The following is a 23,236-nucleotide window of genomic DNA, read 5'->3' on the forward strand; positions in this document are numbered from 1 at the left end:
ATCATACCCCTGTTTTTAGAACAGACCAAAAACATCCCAGAGAGTGAAAAGTAAAATAAAAGAAATTGGGAGGACACACAAACCCACTGTCTTATTCACTTGATGATGGGCTTGATCAAGGAAATTCCCGATTTTTGACTCGATAATTTGTCGAATGATCTTGTGGAATCCATGAACTCTACTGTGTAGAGGAACCATAAATGTCCTCAAGCTTTGTCCATAGCAATATTATAACTACTACGCGGAGTCAACATAGCAACACATGTATACTTAAGAAGAAAGAAAAAAAAAAAAATTTTAAAACATTTTGCCACCGGAGGATAAAAAACCTCATGTCACTTGTAAATTAGATTTTCCAGTAGGTGATCAACAACACTGAGTTAAAAGCCAAATATTTTGCCACCTTCAATCATGTGGAGGATAAAAAATCTCATGTCACTTATAAATTAGATTTTTCAGTAGGTGATCAACAATACTGAGTTAAAAAAAAGTTAAAAAGAGTAATAACCTGCATCTAATCTACTCAATTTTTGAGGGCAGAGGGGAAAGGGATTATAAGCAAAAAAATGTTTTTAATCTTCATTCAACCTTCTTCTTCCTTCTTGCTCTTGGTCTCTCCTTGCTGCTCTGTCTCCTTTGTCTCCTCTCCAGCGTGGTACTCATATCAGGTAAGATATCAAGTACCTTGCAGACCATGACAAAGAAAACAATATCAGTGGGTGATTTTACACATCAAAGAAATCATGGGTATGTAAATGGAGAATCCAGCCAAACAAAAAATTAAACAAAAGAACAACTTAATCGTGTCTTCAGCATTACTCATGGGTCTATTCTAAACTATTCTATCAATGTCAACGACGTAAGGGGATTTATAAAATTTAATTACTAGGCAAAAAAAAAAACATACCTATTTCTTTTTGCCAACTCCACCCATTCCCATCAACTCTCTTCTTTCAAAAAAGAGACCTATATTATTAGGACAAAAGAGGAAAAGTTTTTAAAGCGTTAATAAATTTGAAAAACATATATTCTGAAATTGAAAACTAAACTTCCAAGTCTTTAATTCCCATTAATAAATTGTTCGAGTATCACATCATAACAATATTATATATATGTATGTAGAAACAAAAACAAAAACAAAAAATCAATATGTAAAATATGAATAAATAAACGTAACCAATAGATAAAAATGTCAATTAAAATTTTAGAAAAAAAAAAAGTTTGTTACCTGATGACTGAGGAGGCATGTTTCTTGAACCTTGTTCTTGCTAAATGTTTTTTTGATTTTTTTGATAAGTGTTCTTGCTAAATGTTAAGGCCCGATGCTAACCCTAAAAATAAGAAAACACCCAAGTTGTGAGGAAGAGGTTTCACAACTCACTCATAACAATTAAAATACCATCGAAGTACTATCTGTATCATGTATCAATCCAACCCAACTATGCTCATAACAATTAAAACACCACCATCTAAATACTATGTGTATCATGTATCAACCCAACCCAACTATGCTTTCAGTCAAAACGTTGGACACCTATCCGTAGAAAGAGGTGTGATTACGGATAGATGTGATTAACACATATTATACTCAGCTCTTATGTTAAATTAATCCAATAATAAAGTAAAATGAATCAGTTTAGGAATAATCTTCAAAATTAACAAATCAATATCCTGATATTCTGCATTCCAATAACAAAAGAAAATCAAAAACCAATTCATCTTCAAAAAGCTTGGCATGTTGATAAAAATTGTTTCAGATTCAATCTTTGCAGATTTCTAATCCAATTCAGATTTTTTTTTTTTTTTCATTCCCAGATTCAAATTTTCTTGTAGACATAATTGACCCAAAAAAAAAAAGGAAAAAAAAAGGAAAAGAAATAGAAGTTATAGAAATAAAAATAAAAATTGTTTTGCTGAAATATAATGTAAAAAATCTGGAAATTTGAGGCTTGTCCTCGTATTCTTTCAATAAAGTTCCCATTCCAAAATATAATTATCATTAATAAGTAAGAATCTATTATTCCAAATAGTCTCAAGCTGCAAACTGCATTCTTTCAATAAAGTCCATGTTAATTCAAACTCAATGTTTCAGTCCCAGATTCAACCTCATGATATATACGAGTCCATTTGAGAATTTACAAATAAAAACATAATATAATCACAGAAACTCGGGGAAAATAATTTGTGCGGATTATATTTTGTTAAAGCAAAAGAAACCATGAGAAATCAAAAGTGCTTTTTACCGGATGAGAAGGGCGATGAGATGGAAGCCTGATATGGACAGATCGACGGAGAGGATCACATCCGTCCGGATCGTGACGATCTTGATAGCTGCTGCTGTGTTGTTGTTTGTGGTGGTGGTGGTGGTGGTGGTGTTGTGGAGATGATTGCGACGATTGCTTTGATTGTGATGAATACTTCGATCGAGAGAAGAATTGAGCCCTAATTCAATGGTGTTTCAGCTCAAACGAGACCTCTGATTGTAGAACAGTTCCGAAGCGGTCGTCGTGCAAACATCCACACACTTTCTCTGCCGGTGACTCGATTCGACACCAAACACGACTATATATAGAAGCGAATTGGAGGAAGATAATTCAAACACAGCGAAACCTAACAATACTTTCAATGAAACCGTGCATAAATCCTATTTCTTTCCCCGTCGCCCATGTCAATCTGTATCCTTATGCCACACAAACTCCTTGTAATGTAATAATTGAACCCATCAGTGTACCAATCGTCTAAACCCACCAATCCAATGTCTAATACCCCTTCGAGATCCTCCCACACAAACAAGTTATAGATAATAAAGTCAGTTCCCTGAAGGAGCACTAGATGCATATCAAAATCGATTGCACTCACCATGTTAGTGCCCACTAATTCATTAAAAAAATTAAAGTCTATGGCAAAATTTGCATGATCTTGCCAATTTTGGATGACAATTATGTGATTGTTAGTTGTGTCCGCCCAAACAACATAAAGCTCTGAATGATGAAACCCTTGAGGTACACTATGTTAAAGAACAATATCAAGTTGCCAAAATTCTTCTCCCAAATTTGTTCTATGTCGAAAAACATGAAATCGTGTATCTTCGAACAATTAAAATGCTAGTATTGTTCTCATTCATAATAAAACAACCTAGCGTGATAGTATTCTCACCTTCAACGGGAGGCAGATCGTGAGGCAAATCAGGAAGGTCAATTGTTTGACCAGGAGAACACAAAACTGCGAAATTAATAGACCCCAACCAGTTTCACTAGAATGTCCCACAACCTCAAATGGACTCAAATTGAGTGGAACTTGTCCATGATTGAGGCTATGAACGAAAACTTTAGGCCTTTTGATGATATTCAAAGGTTCGTCTCGAATCCTGGCAATGAGCAATTATAACAAAGTAATCATGACAAGAAATGTCAGTATATAATTATTGAATCTTGATGACTTTACGAGTGTGTGAGAGAGAAGGGATCGTGGACAACCCTTGTGACAATGAAATGAGATAGAAAAGTGGATTTTTTACCTTGAAAAAATCTCTCTAGTTGAACCAATCGGTGATTTTACCACAACCGCATTGTTTTCATCCTCGCCGAAAACCTAAAATGATCCACATAAGTCTCCATAATTTGCTAATTGCTTTATAATAAAACACTTCAAACATCTTTAGTGCAATTATTTAGTAACAAAATTAAAAAGGCAATAAGAATTTGAAAGAACTTATATAAATAATAGCCACCTTCAATCATGTGGAGGATAATATATATACACCGAGTCAAAAGCCTAATAAGTTAAAAAGAAAAAAAAAAAAAAAAAAACATTTTGCCACCTTCAATCATGTGGAGGATAAAAAACCTCGTGTCACTTATAAATTAGATTTTTCAGTAGGTGATCAACAATACTGAGTTAAAAACCTAATAAGTTAAAAAGAGTAATAACCTGCATCTAATCTACTCAATTTTAGAGGCAAAGGGGAAAGGGATTATAAGCAAAAAATGTTTTTCAATCATTACAATCTACATTCAACCTTCTTCTTCCTTCTTGCTCTTGGTCTCTTGCTGCTCTTTGTCTCCTTTGTCTCCTCTCCAGCGTGGTACTCCTATCAAGTAAGATATGAAGTACCTTGCAGACCATGACAAAGAAAACAATATCAGTGGGTGATTTTACACATCAAAGAAATCATGGGTATGTAAATGGAGAATCCAGCCAAACAAAAAATTAAGCAAAATAACAACTTAATCATGTCTTCAGCATTACTCATGGGTCTATTCTAAACTATTCTATCAATGTCAACGACGGTAAGGGGATTTATATAATTCAATTAGCTAGGCAAAAAAAAAACATACCTATTTCTTTTTGCCAACTCCACCCATTCCCATGAACTCTCTTCTTTTAAAAAAGAGACCTATATTATTAGGACAAAAGCGGAAAAGTTTTAAAAGCGTTAATAAACTTGAAAAACATATATTCTGAAATTGAAAACTAAACTTCCAAGTCTTTAATTCCCATTAATAAATTATTCGAGTATCACATCATAACAATATTATATATATGCATGTAGAAACAAAAACAAAAACAAAAACAAAAAATCAGTATGTAAAATATGAACAAATAAACGTAACCAATAGCTAAAAATGCCAATTAAAATTTTAGAAAAAGTAAGAGTTTGTTACCTGATGACTGAGGAGGCATGTTTCTTGAACCTTGTTCTTGATAAATGTTAAGGCCCGATACCAACCCTAAAAATAAGAAAACACCCAAGTTGTGAGGAAGAAGTTTCACAATCTCACTCATAACAATTAAAATACTATCCAAGTACTATCTGCATCATGTATCAACCCAACCCAACTATGCTCATAACAATTAAAACACCACCATCTAAGTACTATGTGTATCATGTATCAACCCAACCCAACTACGCTTTCAATCAAAACGTTGGACACCTATCCGTAGAAAGAGGTGTGATTACGGATAGGTGTGATTAGCACATATTATACTCAGTTCGGTGTGATTACGGATAGCTATGATTAGCACATATTATACTCAGCTCTTATGTTAAATTAATCCAATAACAAAGTAAAATGCATCAGTTTAGGAATAATCTTCAAAATTAACAAATCAATATCCTGATATTCCGCATTCCAATAACAAAAGAAAATCAAAAACCAAAATTTGAAAATAAAAATATGGCAAAAAGATTGAATATATCCTTCGTGCATTACACAGATTGTATGTCTACGTGAAACAAAACATCATTAGTATTATCAAGGGCGGATCCAGGATTTCTCAATGGGGTGAGCTAAATCAAAATATATCAACCAAAATCAACTGTTGTTTAATTCAATCTTAGTTAACTAACAATGTTACAATTGACTAATTAAGGCATAGAAAATCCTATTTGGGTAGTTAATATAAAAAAATTACCAATTTATTTCTGAACAATTCACCACTCAGTACCCTATCTCTTCTTTTGACCAATTTACTAATCTTATTTGAGAATCTACTAGTGGAAGCAGAGTGTGAGGTAGTTCATGGCAAGCCCCTTCCAACACTATGCAATTCACTCAAAAGCATGACTTTTGCAAGTATTTTTATTTTCAAGAAGTAACGTTAGAGCTTTACCCTACATTAACTACTTTTGTTTGTCAAAGTCCTTGTTGTGATTTTTTTTTTTTTTAGTTCTGAAAAGATTTCCATCTTCAAAAAGCTTGGCATGTTGATAAAAATTGTTTCAGATTCAATCTCTGCAGATTTCTAATCCAATTCAGATTTTTTTTTTTAATTTTTTTTTTTATGCCCAGATTCAAATTTTCTTGTAGACATAATTGACAAAAAAAAAAAAAAAAAAAAAAAAAAAGAAAAAAAGAAAAGAAAAGAAAAAGAAATAGAAGTTATAGAAATAAAAAAATAATAATAATTGTTTTGCTGAAATAAAATGTAGATTACATTGATTACCTCAAAATGCAATGCAATGATTATCTCAAAATGCAATGCAAATTTTGTTACTTGTAAAAAAAAAAATTATATAAAAAAATCATAAAAAATTTCACCAAATAGGATTTAGTTTGCAAAACAAGAATTACAGACTTGATTAGTTGATTTAGAAAAAAATTTAAAACAAAACCCATACATACAAGTTAGCAGTTGCAGAGAGAGAAGGGGGCAAGCTTGAGAGTTAAGAGACAGCGGGCCGGCGGCTGAAGCTTGCGAACGGCGAACCCGATCTGGAACAGCAGGCGATGGAAACTGAACGATATGGGTTTTGATTTTTTGAACAATCTGAAATGATATGTCGATATGGGTTTTGATATAGGTAATAGGTTTTGAACTTTTGATTCTTGTAGACAGATAGATAAACTGAAATATATGGGTTTTGAATTTCTGATTCTTGTAGATTTTGCACTTGGCAGTTGCAGAGAGAGAGGGGGGCAAGTTCAGTGAGAACGAGAATGGAGATGGAGGCGATTGGGGAGAATGAAATGATTTGCCCTAAATATATATATATATATATATATATATATTGGTGGTCCATCATCCATGGGCTCATAAATTTTGAGGCCCTAGGCGCCTTTGTTGCATTTGGGTTTGGGCCAGCCCTGGGCTTATTTGGCTTAGATTTAATTTTAGTATGGTGGTTAAGTTAACTTGGGCTTGATTGGGTGGACTTAATTTTGAAATGGATTAATACTACTAATAATTTTGTTTTTAGCTGAGCTTAAATTATTAAATCAAGCTAGATATTAATATATTTTTATAAGTATGAAATAATTATAGCTTATGATGGCGTAAAACAAGAATATCAATCTCTCATATAAATATACTAACTGATCAGTAGCATAAACAATAACAGTGCCACAAACATAACAGTGTTTGTGTATACAGATAACAGATCTAAGTGAATTGATAGGGCAAACAAGAGCTTACTCTTGCCATCGGAACCCTGTTGATGTCAACTAAGGGTAGCCACATTCTCTCTCTAAACCTTTCCTCTCTGAAATTTCTCTCTCTAGGAAATTAGAATGGAGAGAAACAAAGACCATGATGTGTATTTAAAGAGACTCCCAAATTCCTTTGCACCTATTAGTAAAATGGTCACTATTGACCGGTTGACACATTTTCTTTCTCATAAAAAGTGTAATGTTTAAAATGGTCACTATTGACCGGTTGACACATTTTTTTTCTCATAAAAAGTGTAATGTTTCGGAATTGCAGGTTCGCGTTATCCAAATATGACACTTTTTAGAAAAGAAGTATAAAAAATATTATATAAGAAATGTCCGTGTGATGCATGCAATAATATTAGTTTGTTGATGTTGTTGATCTCAAAAATGGTTTCAAATCTTTGATTGTATATATACACTTGACAGCTAGTCTGCTTTATAAAACCAGTATTGTCCTTTAAAGTGTAAGTATAACAAGCATCTGATAATTTACAGCTGCTCTCTGGTGCATTCATAATGTGAGTCAGTCGTCTTCTGTGACTTTTCTGTGTGTGAGAGAGAGTACTCGATTGAAATGGTATAAAAAAGATAGCAATCAATATAAGCCGTTTGATGGATAGTTTGTAGATTTTGATCTCAATAAAGGGTTTTGCTTTTTGGTTGCAATTGAGTGACTCAGTGTAGGTGGGAACATTAATTGAAGTAAAACACAAGTGATCCTTCATTATTTTATTCTCTATTATTATTATTATTATTTTTTTTTGTTAACAAAAATAATTTCAGTGACATATTGAGTTGGCATATGATTTCACTTGGTAAGGTTCAAAAAAGTAACCAAATGATGAATTGGCTCAATGGTATCACTCTTTTCTTTTTAAATGAGTGGTCGGGAGTTTGAATCTCAGAAGGTAGGATATAAGTGTAATTGCTTTAACTTTCCAAAAAAAAAAAAAAAAAATTCAAAAAAGTAAAAAACATGTATAGTCCATGCTAGCAACAACCTCCAAAGCAATGTTTAAAACAAAGTTAATTAGATTGGTGACTTTAGAGAATGGGTCTTAGCACAATGAAAAGATTATTTCCTTGTGACCTTAGAAATATTTCGAAACTAGAAATAATCGGTAATATTACATACCCATGACTATATCAAGGCTTACAATAATAAAAGCCTCGTTATTCGTGTACTAAACGAACCTTTTAATTAGATTGATAAATAGTGTGCCTTAGCCTAGGCCACGGCCCACGTGTAAGTGCCCATCAAGCAACATATCACCCAACAACTTTACATTGACTAAGCAACCCGAAACTCACATGAAGCCAACCTTTTTAATGAGGAAGTGCCTATCGTTTCTCATTATTGGACCATATGTTCTGATATTATAATGAAGCCCATTGCATTCATAAACAGTTTAAAGAATGGTATTATGTACAAAAAAGTGATATTTATGTTATAAAAGTGATATTTTTATGTTCAAAATAAAAGTAGCATTTGATGTATAAAAAGTGATACCTCAGTGAGGTTAATAGTGTTTTTTTATGTTCACGCGCAACTCAATTCTTTTTCTTATTTTTTTTTTTTTTGACTTTTTTTTGAATCGAAATACCTAAACAATAAGAAATAACTTTTTTTTTTTTCAGAGAATGATAGCGTTACATGTTGTATATGTAAATCCTAAATGTGAAAATATGCGGAATTTGTATAAGAATTAAAGGTATAAAAAAAGATTTTGGTTATTTTTTTTTTTTTTGAAACTATTAGACTCAGACTTCATTAAACAGTAAATATAAATTATTAGTACAATTTATATGTAATAATCCACAAAAAAAAAAACAAAAACAGTGAAGAGTCATGGGAATGGAGAGATGAGAGTGAACAACGACTACATAGAGAGAGTGAGAGAGAGGAGGAGATAAAGATTACTAACCCTAGCTAATGGAAAACGCGTACGAGTTCATTAAGCAAAATGGTGGTATAACAGCTGAGAAGATACACCCTTACTAACATCATATTTACACTATTATTTCAATACATATATATATATATATATATTTAAGAAGAAACAAACTTAAATATGCTTGAAATGGATCGTGAAAATGCAGGGAGTGTACACTGGGGACTGTGGCAAAGAGTTGGACCACGGGGTTGCGATTGTAGGGTATGGAACAACTCTTGATGGGACGAAGTATTGGATAGTGAAGAACTCATGGGGACCAGAATGGGGAGAACAAGGTTACATAAGAATGCAGCGCGGGATCGACGCAGAAGAGGGAATATGTGGTATAGCTATGGAGGCCTCCTACCCATCAAGTCGTCCTCAGACAACCCTAAAAGAGCCTCTTTGAAGGATGAACTCTGAAAGTCCACAAAGTAGACCAATAAAACACTCCTAAATTATGTGCTTCTGGGAGAACAATTACACATAGTAATATGTATTGTTTTTTTTTTTTTTTTTTTTTTTGTATTTTTTGGTACTAACATCAGTTTAATGTATTAGTTTGAATGATAATAAATGTTCTTTGACGTGTGAAACTGAAATCAAGGGTTGCATTGCAAAGTTGTTGCCCTAAAATTTAGGATATGTTGATCATACAAAATTTAGGCACTAAAAATCAACTTTCAAAAACATACAAAGTCCCAACAAAGGGATCTTTAGATTCACTGGTTCAGGCATCATTTCTCTTGTAAAAGCATCATCTCCTCGTTTAGTGTCTTGCTTCTCTCTCACAATCTGAAATACGACCAATAGGCCTCGACACCATCAACCAATTAATAGAGCGTAGCCCAACTCACTCGAGCAAGCACTCTGTTCCTGCCATGGAAGTACCGCCAAGCTTCCCGAGAAGGCTATCGAACCAACTGAATGGCTCGAGGAGTTTTCATGCTGCGACCTTAGAGGAGGAGGAAGCTGTTGCGGCCATCGTCTACTTAAACACATCGGCTGTTACCACATTTTGATGAACAAGTTTATACATGAGGTCCCGGTTACAATAGCATTGCCAAATACCATAATCCCACCAAACTGCTGCTGGTAAGCCTGGTATCATGCTTTCTGTCCTTCATAGAAAGCATGAACCCATAGACAGACATCCCTACACTTTCACCTGTCAAAAATATATACAGTTTATCAGATACATAATGACCCCATCCGGCTTAAATTTTTGCAAATTGTGAGAGAGATCGAGTTAAAATATTATTCCATGAGACATTGCACTATTATTACTCTTACTCCTATACGGCAATGAAGATATATAACCAAAAAAAAAAAAAATAATTGTACTAAAAAATAAAAATCTGACAGTTTATAGTAGTCATGATGGTTGTCAAATCCAGGGATGGGTTTGAGGCAGGGATCTCATTCCCCATTCTCATTCTTGTTTAATTTTTTCACCCTCATAACCATCCCAAAATCCGTCTAGTTTTGCAAAGAAATCCCCATCCCAATATAAATAAAGTGAGGCGGCTTGGTAAGCGAGCAACTCGTTATGTAGGCAGTCAACCCTTAAGATCAGTTCAACTGAGCCAACATGGTGGGGATTTTTGCCATCCCGGCTCGCGGCTCTCTTTTTTTCACAAGACTTAAGACATGAAATGAAATGAGGACTAGGGTTTCCTCTTATGTATATGTATATATTTAACTTATTTTAGTAATATATCATAATATGTAAAATAATTTAATAAATTTATAATATATTCGGGGCGGGAAACCCTTTCCCAAAACCCCCCGAAACTACCTCAAAACCCATTGGATTTCCAAATCATCCCCCATCGCCATCCCCATTTGCATGATTGATTCCTCAAAATCGTCCCAAATAGGGCAGGGCGGGGTCGAGGTGGGGATTTTTAGCATCCGTAGTCAAAACACATGTCCACAATTTAAGATTATATACATATCAATATATAGAATAGCAGTACCTATAAATTTGTCAAAACTAATATGTGTGTATGTTTGTTCTAGCAACAGAAACTAAGAATTTTTATTAAGTAAAAAAGAAAAGAAAAGAAAAATAAAATAAACTCCATAGTTGGTTGAAGTTACAGCCAACAACTATGAGAGCGTAACATCAGTTACTAAAAAATCCAAGAAACAAGAATTATAAATATGTTGCACTAAAAGAAAACGTAAAATGCATTTGATCAAGAAATTGCTCTTTTGTATTAGGAAAGAAATCTATTACACTTCACACAAATCTCCCCCTTTCCATCTCTCTTAGAGAAGTGTACATTTGTCCTAAAACCTCTCCCAAAACTCTCAAACCTGGGCCGATCTTCAGTGGGTCTTCCCTTTGGGCCATAGTGAATGGACGTCCCGTCTGCAACGCTCAAGAGATTGGGCCTGGAGGCGGTTGAATAGAGCTTTGGGCCTGACAGGTAGTTCTGAAAGTGGATCAACGGCCCAGTAATGTTCTGGACTGAGTGGTCCGGCCCAAGGATGGCCCGGTATGATGAAAAGTTTTGTATTACCTAAATTATTAAATCAAGCTATATGTATAAGTATGAAATAATTATAGCTTATGATAGCATATAACCGGAATATCAATCTCTAATACAAATATACTAACTGATCACTAGCATAAACAATAACAGTGCCACAAACATAAACAGTGTTTGTGTGTACAGATATCAGATCTAGTGTTTTAGTGTCACCCAAATTCCCCCAGTGAAAAATAAAAATAAAAAGAAGGCAGGTCAAGGACCGAATATTGTCACCATCACCACCTAAAGCAATGCCATTAATCAACAATCCAGTTCAGTACCACAGAAAAGCCTCCAGTATGAGCAACCAAGTAATTTAACAGTAGTTCTCACTTCTTTAGTAGGGAACAATGTATGCCACCTAAACTAATTCCACGTTCGAGAAAAATTTATCTAGAACATTATATGCCATATTGTCACAACCAAACCCGATGGGCAATGTAGAAGCTGGACCAATCTTTGCTGATTAGCACGCGCTCCTGGGAGAACTAGTGCCAACTTGAATATTAAGCAATTGCAGTTGATTTAACTTGAAATGTGAGAGGAGGACAATTAACCAAGGGTGTGTTCTTTCAGACCTTTGCACTCAAATTGAATGGTACATTGCCCAGAACATAGCATTCAATAATACAAATATATAGGAACATGGTACGTGGTTGAGCCTATAACAACATTACAACATAACTGCACGACGATTATGAGGCTGCCTGTTTAGTGTAGCATGCACCCCATACAAGAGAGCAAAATCATTCTGTAGCATGCATATGTTGATCTGAAATTTTCATCTTAACATATAGCGGACCATGAAAAAGAAAACAATATCAGTGGGTGATTTTACACATCAAAGAAATCATGGGTATGTAAATGGAGAATCCAGCCAAACAAAAAATTAAACAAACTAACAAGTTAATCGTATCTTCAGCATTACTCATGGGTCTATTCTAAACTATTCTATCAATGTCAACAATGGAAATTGACTCCAGAATGCAAAAATTATGCAACAAAAAGGACTTCCAGCCTTCCATACAGTCATTATAATTAATTATAAAAATAATAAATAATAAAAAAATCTAAGCACCCTATCTTGCTACTTCTTGTCAAGAGTCAGTTCAACAGTTTGGTCCAGCTTGTTAGTAGTAAACCCACTGTGTTTTTTGATACTCGGTGCCGACCAACTTCCAAACAATTTTCATATTCTCTTTCATTTCAGTTGCCTATTGGATAGTAGCTCCAGGAGAGTGCTGGGGTAAAGACTGAGATTTCTGCCACATGGAGGAATGGAATAGGGTCCTCAGAAGAAAAGAAGCCCCACTCGTGGCTGTAGGTGAGGAATGGTTGCGGGCTCCGCTTTAGTAAGCTAGCTCCAGGATGTCTTCGAAAATCTCACTAATTTTTTCCACCTCTGTTGACAGTAACAGAAACAGCATCATCTTGTGGTTTCTTTGAAACCACAAGCAGGGCTAATAGATGAGCTCGAATATCTCATTGGTGTAGTGGCCAACATATTGGTTGATAAGAATTTTCATTTCAGAAGCACTATTACCACATCCAAATTTTGATATAATCCACTGTTGGAGCTGTTTGAGTACAAGTTGGTTGATCAAGAACTTGAGTTCTCCGAGAATCGTTTTAACTAGCATCATGAGTGCCAGAAGGTTCGTGTGTGCTGACCAAATTGATGTTGTAGATCATGATACTGTGGACAGTAATGTCGTGGAAGACATTGTAGAACTCAACTGCGAAAACAATCCTGAAACTGTGCGAGACATTGTAGAACTCACTTTTTCTTTCGGAGTGGGACGAGGATGCTGAAAAGAACCTATGCCGAAAGACCTATCATTTTGAATAGGACAACAGTTCATATATTTTGCACAACACAAAAAAATAATTGAGCAGACTGAAATAGGCATTTTGCAAGCTTAGAATTACACAAAATTTGCATTGCATTTTGAGGTAATCATTGCATTGAATTTTGAGGTAATCACCGTAATCTACATTTTATTTCAGCAAAACATTTTTTTTTTGTCAATTATACCTACAAGAAAATTTGAATCTGGGCATGAAAAAAGAAAAAAAAGAAAAAGAAAAAGAAAAAAGAATCTGAATTGGATTAGAAATCTGCAGAGATTGAATCTGAAACAATTTTTATTAACATGCCAAGCTTTTTGAAGATGGAAATCTTTTCAGAACTAAAAAAAAAAAAGAATCATAACAATAGAACTTTGACAAGCAAAAGTACTTATTATAGGGTAAAGCTCTAAAGTTACATCTTGAAAATTAAAATACTTACAAAAAAGCATGTTTTTGAGTGAATTCCATAGTGTTGGAAGGGGCTTGTCATGAAGTACCTCACACTCGGCTGCCACTAGTAGATTCTCAAATAGGATTAGTAAATTGGTCAAAAGAAGAGATAGGGTACTGAGTGGTGAATTGTTCATAAATAAATTGGTATTTTTTTTTTATTAATTACCCAAATAGGATTTTCTATGGCCTAATCAGTCAATTGTCTAAAGAAACATGTTAGTTAACTAAAATTTAATTAAACAACAGTTGATTTTGGTTGATATATTTTGATTTAACTCACCCCATTGAGAAATCCTGGATCCTCCCTTGATGATACTAATAATGTTTTGTTTCACATAGAAATACAATCGTCTAATGCACGAAGGATATATTCAATCTTTCTGCCATATTTTTATTTTCAAATTTTGGTTTTTGATTTTCTGTTATTAGAATGTAGAATATCAGGATATTGATTTGATAATTTGTTAATGTTGGAGATTATTCCTAAACTGATGCATTGTAATTTGTTATTTGATTACTTTAACATGAGAGCTGAGTATAATATGTGCTAATCACACTTCTTTCTACGGATAGGTGTCCAACATTTTTACTGAAAGTATAGTTGGGTTGGGTTAATACATTTTTTCATGATGCAGATAGTACTTAGATGGTGGTATTTTAATTGTTATGAGCATAGTTAGATTGGGTTGATACATGATACAGATAGTACTTAGACGGTGTTTTAATTGTTATGAGTGAGATTGTGAAATCTCAGTGTTTTCTTATTTTTTGGGTTAGCATCGGGCCTTAACTTTAGCAAGAACAAAGTTCAAGAAACATGCCTCCTCAGTCATCAAGTAACAAATTACTTTTTCAAAAATTTCAATAGGCATATCCATTTATTTATTCATGTTTTACATACTAATTTTTTGTTTTTGTTTTTGTTTCTACATACATATATATAATATTGTTATGATGTGATGCTCAAACAATTTATTAATGGGATTAAAGACTTGGAAGTTTTGTTTTCAATTTCAGAATATATGTTTTATAAGTTTATTACGCTTTTAAAACTTTTCCTCTTTTGTTCCTAATAATATAGGTCCCTTTTCTGAAAGAAGAGAGTTAATTGGAATGGGTGGAGTAGGGGAAAAAAAAAATAGGTATGTTTTTTTGGGCTAGCTAATTGAATTATATAAATTCCTTTACTGTTGTAGCTAATTGCATGAGGCCCCATATACAAAGGTTTTAACCCCATATATCTATAGTAATATATATCATCTTATGCACTGTGTGCATTGTCTCATTTATATTTTTTTTTACCGTTGGGAACTCCTCATGTCTATATGGGTGCATACATGCTAATGAAAAGTTCTAAATTGGTAGCAGTGGGCTATTAGGTAATCTCATTGGAGGTCGAGGCCTTTTCCATCATACAAAAAGATATTGTGGGAGGCAAGGTACTTTGATATCTAACTTGATATGAGTCAACAAGATTTATATACAAGGAGAGGAGAGGAGAGGAGAGGAGAGGAGACCGAGAGCAATAAGGAAGAATGAAGATTGTGATGATTGGAAAACATTCTTGCTTATAATCCCTTTCCCTTCTAAATTTGAGAGCCATATCAGTTGTTCTTTATAATTTAGACAAAATCTATTTTTGGATGTTAAACAGTACAAATGACATTAAATGATTATTGGAGTTCATACTCGAACCCCTATTTGAAGATTGACATAATCCACATCAAGGGTAATATTAGTGGAAAAGCGAAATTAACGTGGGTAGAGTCACTTCTAGGAAAGGGATATGATAGCATGTTATTTGACTGAGGCTATGCCCTTACCCTTAAAGCGGAATGGAAACATATGATTTATGTAGCCAACCCAAGTAATTGGGAAAAAGGCTTGGTTGTCGTTGTTGAATTTGAAACTTACTCTCATAGGGAATTCAACTCTCAACCTTCAATTTTTCTTCCGAGAAAATCATTATTCCTTTCTTAATTATCATATCAACCCTATATAGGCAATCAGAGATGTAGAGTCTCCTATTACAAATTGTTCAATAGACATGGTGGAAGTATTTTTATTACTTCAATTAAGTGTCGAATTATTGGATGCAATGATCAAAGTCCTAGGACCTTGGGGATTTCCTTTTTCCCCTTTTAGCCTTTCTCTTGTTGTTCCTCACTTTCTTCTCACCACTTTTCTTGATTTCTTCACATCCTTTTCCTTTTAAGGAATTCTGTTAATCCTCCTAGTGCAATGTCTGCTTCATCATTTTCATGAGTTCTTCTGCAACCTGTGCCGGGGTGACCTCCACCTCAGTCGCAAGCTTTTCAATTTCAGAAAAGATGTAGTGGTTGGTTATACCAAGGTAGTTAGAAGCAAGAATCTTGAACTCACAAAAAGTGCAGTAGGACATGTTGATGTGCATGTCCATGCAACCTGGTCTAAGTAATGTAGGGTCAAGCCTTTCTTTGTGAGTGGTAGTAAACACAATAATCCTCTCGTCGCCATAGCTTGACCATAGTCCATTAATAAAATGAAGCAGACCCGGACGGCGTCAACTGTCAGCGAGGAAAAAAATGACAATTAAGAAGTGAGAAAGTTAGCTAGGAGATTACCACCTAGCCATTAGCTTGGAAGGGGAGGTTGAGAGTTCGAGCCCCTTTAGAGGCAATATTGTGAGCGTGTGTGCGTTTGCTTGAACTACCGAGAAAAAAGCTAGGAAATTGAATCAGCCAGCAAGAAGGCCTAGCTAGGTTTGTGGAAAGGTCTCCCAAAAAATGCTATTAACTAAACCAGCCGTCTTTGAGACATGGCTATGCTTTGGAGCAATAGGGGCATATAGCAAGTTCAGGGACCAGAAATGTTTCCTTTTAAGGTTTTGCTTCATCAATTACTACTTAGTCGAGGCATTTTGTCTAGTGGTATTCCTGAGCAGAAGGTGGAGGGTTTGAGTCTCCTTAAGAATATTATAAGAATTATTTGACGAAAAAGAAAAGAAAAGGAAAAAAGAAAAATTACTACTTAGTCTAATGGTGACTCAAGCTATTGTCTTACCTGGCTGTCACTATAGTTGTAGCCTCCATCTTGTCGGTTTTGCAAGTCGACACTGCAATCAATATCCTCAGTCACAAGGATCAATCTATTCGTAATAGAGTGCAATAGGCTTTTAAGGTGTGCATTGTTTTGAAGACTTGTGAGCTCCAAGTCATAAATGTCAAATTTCAGATAGTTTGCCATGGCAGCAACCAGACTCGACTTACCTGTGCCAGGGGGTCCGTACAACAAATACCCGCGTTTCCATGCCTTTCCAACTCTCCGGTAGAACTTTCTTCTGCTCGCAAATCTGTCCAAGTCATCTATTAATTCCTTCTTCAGTGTTGGATCCATTGCCAATGTGTCAAATGTGGATGGATGGTCAAGATTGACTGATCGAGTCTCGGTAAAAATGATTTCCCATGCAAATTGGATTCCTTCAAACGTATCAACGATCTTTTCCCCTTTGTTGATTGTGACCGAGAGTTCTTCCTCTCGTGATGCCTTGGACACCTCGGGCCGCTGAACTGAAGGAGTAATTCTTATGAGCAAGTAGATTTGTGAAGCCCCGAAGACTTGATTGAGGGGAGAGTCCATCATATTCGTCAATGATGAGAGTCATTTGATATGAAAGGTTCCCAATTAGCCCTCCGAGTTTCGATAAGATCTTCTCTCGGAGTTGTTGAGGTATAGGCCAGTTGATCGTGTTCTAGACTTCATTGAACACTGACCTAATTACTGCAGCAAAAGTGGTGTACGTTGTTGACAGAACTGATGTTGTTGAAGGCATGCTTGATACAGAAAACATGCTTATAACTATTTGGACACAAAAGACTACAAGAGAAATAGGTGGTACTTGGATCAGGGAAGTGTTGTTTTTATTGCTTTTTCTTGCTTGGCTTGTCACAATTCTAGGTAAATGGCTTTTTATAGATCATCATATTAGCTGAAGTAGCAACTAAAGTCCGCACCACACAGGAAGAAATTGTGGAATTCAACTACGTTTCCATAAAGCAACTTGCTCTGGAAGCAGAGCAAGACAAGGACAATCTTGTTGAAGAACTACCCTCTTATTAAGGAATTCTCATACACTGGAATACTTTTCAACAAGCTTTAATCTGTCTGTTTTTTTTTTTTTTTCAATTGACAACAAGGTGACTCCGTCTCTAAGATGTTATCGTAAGCTAAGATTTCTTAAATAATTAAAACATGTCACGCCTAAGAAAAGAGTTAGAATAATGAAATTGATAAGTTAATCTTGCATATGTCAATATGTATATTCTAAGATTTCTTATATTCCGTATATGTCACACTTTAACTAAGATTTTCTACAGATTTCTTATACTCCATCTTAAAAGAATGCATAGGAAAAGGGCAGGCTGCAAAGTACAAGTGAAGGGAGTCATGGGACAAGCTCATGACATGGTACTTATTTGCCGGAGAATATATATATATATATATATATATATATATATAAAGAGATCTAAATGGTAGAGGAGACTTTCAATCCATAGAGTGTTGATGCCTTTAAAACCTGCCATGATGTCAGTCCATCTAACTGCGAGGAAATTTCTTACAATGTATGAAATGATGCTGAAAATGATCATGACCTAGCTCCTTCTCTGTGCAAGCAGTGTCCAATGGTTTCTCTTGCTAAAAATTAAATGCTAAAATAGCATCTCACTTTTTATGAAAAGAATGGAACAAAATTTCATTGTTTATGTTTGCAAAAACAATTAAAACTCAAAAAGATATTAAAAAAAATCTCAATTTGTAATAACCACTTAAAATTTAATTTTTTTAGCAAATAGCACCTTACTAGAATTACAAAGAACACACTATTTAGCACACAAACCTGACATCCAAAAATAAAACAATGTTGTTTAGTAAAATTGAAAGTTAAGTACTAAGAATTTAAAGATGTGACTTTAATTAAGTGATTGAATTTAAGTCTTTTTCTTAGTAATAAGTGACACATGTCCTTTTAAATGGTTTCCAAATTGTATTATCAAACCTATTTAATTGAATAACAATTTAATTTATTTAAAATTAAATATTAAATTGAGTTATCAAACAAATTCTACAGATATGTATCTTACACAAATTTAGAGATTAGGCTAAAAAATGTTCTTACTAATGTCACATGTCATTTATGACTGCCGTGAAAGTTCCATGCTGTGTAAAATGATGTAATTTGAGAAAAAAATATCATAATTGAAATTTTACTATTATGTATTTGCTACATTATCAAGGGTTAAAAATACATTATCGAGGATTATGAGGTGACATTTTTAGAGAAGGTGCAATGAATTAAATCAAATACAAATTATACAGACACAAAATATATATATATATATATATATATATATATATATATATAAATAAAAAATAACCCATTGCCCAACCTTTTTTTCATTCTATGTCACAATATCCTCTCTTCAATTTTATAGTTCACACTTGCGATAATTGGCAAGGATGTCAATTTAACCCTCTCCGAAATCTCACCAGGACGAGTTTGGGATCATCCTAAACGAATTTTGGATGAATTTGAAATAATAATAATAATAATACCTGCAAGCCACGAACTTGCCCTGATTAATAATTAATATATAAAAAAATATTTGTTTGCTAAATATTTAAATATACTACAAAAAAAAACAATTACCAAATTTATCTTAAATTTATTAAAGTTTGCGTGGTGCTACTAACCGGGTTTGACAAAATGAAAATGTTACTTTGAAGCTCTAAAGTCTTTGTTGCGCTTTCTTTTGTAATTTGATATTGGCCCAAAATTGAAGACTAAAAAATCACCCTCAAAATCAAAGAGGCAAAGAATGCGTTTGTGGCCTTTTGTCTGTGATGAGACCTTTTTGCGTGTGTGTGTGTATATATATATATATATATATATATATAGGATACAAACATTTATTTTTGTAGCGAATATAGAGAGGGAGGGAATTAAAATTACTTAGAGATGGCACAATTCATTTTATAATTCAAAGATGGTGGTTGACAAATCAAAGGGCAATTAGATCATTTTGCCATGTGTCGGGGGCTCTTCCTTAACCGAACTTGAGGGAGGGAAGGGACTAATTTTCATCTGACCCTTTTGTCTTTACAAATTAGCATCAGTCGTTTTGTATGAATGTAGAGAGTATCATATTACGAATTACAAATTATAATATCAAGCATATATAGGCAATCACAGATGCAAAGTATCATAAAGCGATCACAGATGTAGAGTATCATCATAAAGCAAATTATTTATAAATACTTGTGATCACACTTTGGCTTAGGCATGCAATAGCAACTATGACAACAAGAGTCCTAAAAACTACTTTGTTTTACTTCTTTGTGGGCTTTCTTTTCCTCCATCTTGACCACCGCATTCTATCCTTTTCATTTTAAGAAGTTGTGTTAGTCCTCGCAGTGCAATGTCTGCTCCATCACCTTTCATGAGTTCTTTTGCAACATCTGCTTGGGTGACCTCCACCTCCATGAGTAGGTTTTCGATTTCCGGAAACATATAGTGGTTGGTTATGTCTAGATAGTTGGAAGCAAGAAATTTGAACCCACAAAAATTGCAGTAGGACATATGGATATGCACGTACATGCTCTCTCTGCTCAGCAACGTGGGGTTGTGAAGTTTGTCCTTGGTAGTAATCACAACTATCCTCTCCTCACCACAAGCTGACCATACCCCATCAATAAAATCAAGCAGCCCCAATGTCTTCTGGCTGTCACTTTGGTCCGGTCGGTTCTGCAACTCACTGCAATCAATATCCTCAATCACGATGATGGAACTTTTCGTGGTAGAGAGCAATAAACTTGTAAGCTCTGAATTGCTCATCAACCGACTTGTGAGCTCGAAGGCATAAATGTCAAATTTCAGATAGTTTGCCATGGCAGCAACCAAGCTCGACTTACCTGTACCAGAGGGGCCGTCCACCAAATACCCACGTTTCCATGCTTTCCCACCTAAACTGTCCAAGTCATCTATTAATTCCTTCTTCAATGGTGGATCCATGGCCAATGTGTCAAATGTGGATGGATGACCAAAATTGAGGGGACGGAGTGATCCGTCCACCCAAAGGAAGTAGAGCTTTACTATTTTGGTTTCTTTTTTAATGGCTTTTGACCTCTCTAGTACATATGGCAAGTAAGAGCTCAATACCTTCTCTTTGTACTTATCACAGAAACTGAGTTTGATTGATTGACACTTACCCTTATTAGTAATTTGCCATACAAGTTGGATTCCTTCATATGTATCAATTATCTTTTCCACTTTGTTGATTCTGACTGAGAGCTCCTCCTCCTTTGCTGTCCTGGATACCTTGAGCTCCTGAACTGAAGTAGTAGTTCTTGCGCGCAAGTAGATTTGTGAAGCCTCAAAGACTTCATTGATGGAGGAGAGTTCATCGTATTCATCAATGACCAGAGTCATTTGAGATGAAAAATTCCACATCACCCTTCCAAGTTTAGCCAAGATGTTCTCTTGAAGTTGTTTAGGTATAATCTGGATGATCATGCTGAACAGTGTCTTAACCAGTAGTCGTAATGCTGTTGAAGGCATATTTGAAGGCATATTTGATAGAGCTTTAATCCAGTTCTACAACGGCCTGTCAAATGACAATAGGGCTCAAAAATTATACAGCAAGCTTCCTTCTTATATAAAAAGCACATTAATTAGCATACGTCACACCTAAGAAAAGAGCTGAATAATGAAATTGAACCACTAAATTTTGCATATGTCAAAACTAAATTGAATAATGAAATTGAACAATCTGAATTTGATTTTGCACATGTAGAAACAACATATATGACCCCAAATCCATCTGATCCTGTTGTTAGTGAATCTGTCTGTACCCGTAGTCCTCACTTATTTATATATATCAGTTAACTATTATGAATGAATTTGTTCTACTATTATGATTGAATTACTATTATGAATTTGTGCTGGAGAGATGTATGTGTGCATATATATAAAATCCTTAGATGAGTGTATTCACCTGGTAAAAGGATCTCCGGAATTGAAGAAAGATACGAGGATATATGGGCTCTCGTGGCTAGGGTTCCTTGCAGGAAGGGACCGAGAGTAAGTGTCACAAATTGGTTTCTAAAAGGGTTTTTTTGTGTGTCGTCTCTACCATAGAGCGTATTTATAGAGAGACAAATCGCAAGTGTCCTTGCAATAAATGGAAAGGAAAAAATTAAAAAAAGGAAATTGAAAAATATGACTTATTATTATAATTATTATTATTATAAGAAGAATAAAGTAAATACAAAGATTTTAGGTAAAAAATGGAAAGGAAAAAATTAAAAAAAGGAAATTGAAAAATATGATTTATTATTATTATTATTATTATTATAAGAAGAATAAAGTAAATACAAAGATTTTAGGTAAAAAATGGAAAGGAAAAATTAAATTAAGGAAATTGAAAAATATGATTTATTATTATAATTATTATTATTATAAGAAGAATAAAGTAAATACAAAGATTTTAGGTAAAAAATTAATTTTTTAGAATTTTAATGATTATATTAAAAAGAGAGAGTTAATTTTAACTGCACCCCGCACCTTTGACCATATTACAGTCACACCCCTTTAAGGTTCAATATTTCACCTACCTCCTCTCTTTGTAATCCGTAACTTTACTAGCTGGGTGATTTTATAATTTTACCATCAATTATATATTAATATTTATAAAATTTTGGAGCTAAATTAAAAAGACAAAAACACCCTTCTATTTAAATACACAGACAAAAAAAACACAGCTTTACACAGACCATTCTTCCCTCGCGTCCCTCCTCCGCGCGCCGCCATCAGCACGATCGGATTACAGCATCGACGGCCATCACCCATCACCGTCTTCGCCATCCACCTAGTCGAGCATCGGTTGCGCGTCCGCGGTGGTCAACATCGCAAGTGGCCTTGCAATAAATGGAAAGGAAAAAATTAAAAAAAAAAGGAAATTGAGAAATATGAATTATATGATAAATAAAGTAAAGGAAAAAAATTAAATTTTTAGAATTTTATTAATTTATATTATAAAAATGATTATATTAAAAAAAATTGGGTGTATAAAAAATTAGAATGACTCACAAAATCATTCATCAATCACCACCACCACTGGCGAAGACTTCTTCTCAGGCGAACCCCCACCACCCCTTCGTCTTCGTCTTCGGGCGAGACTTTTGCTGTATATTGCAACCTTTACATACAAAATTGCAAAATATATACCTATATAAATATAAGTTATATGCAGAGAGAAGAGGAAGAGAGACCAGCAGGATCGGCGGCAGAGACCCGAGCTCATAGATCCATTCCTTAATCTTCCATTTTTTTTTTTTCCAAGAAACCATATGCATTACAAAAGATAGCAGTGATCTCTCTTCCAATTTTAACCTAAATCCATCACTTTTCGTACGGTAGAGAGAGGAGGAGATGGATGGAAATTTTTAGAGGGGCTGAGGGTATTTTGGACCATAACGGTACAATTTTTGT

General features: G+C 34.4%; 1 protein-coding gene, 1 long non-coding RNA gene and 1 pseudogene across 4 annotated transcripts; all 3 read right to left on the reverse strand.

Annotated features, from left to right (window-relative positions):
• Positions 1-380: 380 nt before the first annotated feature.
• On the reverse strand, positions 381-6,462 carry LOC132304228 (uncharacterized). 3 transcript variants are annotated; one of them, XR_009481547.1, is made up of 9 exons: positions 6,126-6,462; positions 4,665-4,730; positions 4,338-4,396; positions 4,019-4,113; positions 3,518-3,591; positions 2,244-3,367; positions 1,229-1,331; positions 908-966; positions 381-684 (listed from the first exon to the last, which is right to left on the reverse strand). It is a non-coding gene; the product is annotated as an uncharacterized LOC132304228 (long non-coding RNA). The 3 variants fall into 3 exon arrangements; XR_009481549.1 differs by lacking the exon at positions 4,338-4,396; XR_009481548.1 differs by lacking the exon at positions 1,229-1,331.
• A 9,422-nt stretch (positions 6,463-15,884) lies between these two features.
• On the reverse strand, positions 15,885-17,353 carry LOC132305472 (AAA-ATPase At2g18193-like; annotated as a pseudogene).
• Positions 17,354-19,893: 2,540 nt separating this feature from the next.
• On the reverse strand, positions 19,894-21,889 carry LOC132304229 (AAA-ATPase At3g50940-like). Its single transcript, XM_059801807.1, has 2 exons — positions 21,741-21,889; positions 19,894-21,350 (listed from the first exon to the last, which is right to left on the reverse strand). The coding sequence occupies exon 2, from the start codon at positions 21,314-21,316 to the stop codon at positions 20,066-20,068; it is 1,251 nt and encodes a 416-aa protein (XP_059657790.1). The 5' UTR covers positions 21,317-21,350; positions 21,741-21,889; the 3' UTR covers positions 19,894-20,065.
• Positions 21,890-23,236: the final 1,347 nt, after the last annotated feature.

This window comes from Cornus florida, unplaced genomic scaffold (assembly GCF_030987335.1).
Source record: "Cornus florida cultivar Cherokee Brave unplaced genomic scaffold, ASM3098733v1 CherokeeBrave_3.0.0_Hap2_Chr04, whole genome shotgun sequence".
Classification (NCBI taxonomy): domain Eukaryota; kingdom Viridiplantae; phylum Streptophyta; class Magnoliopsida; order Cornales; family Cornaceae; genus Cornus; species Cornus florida.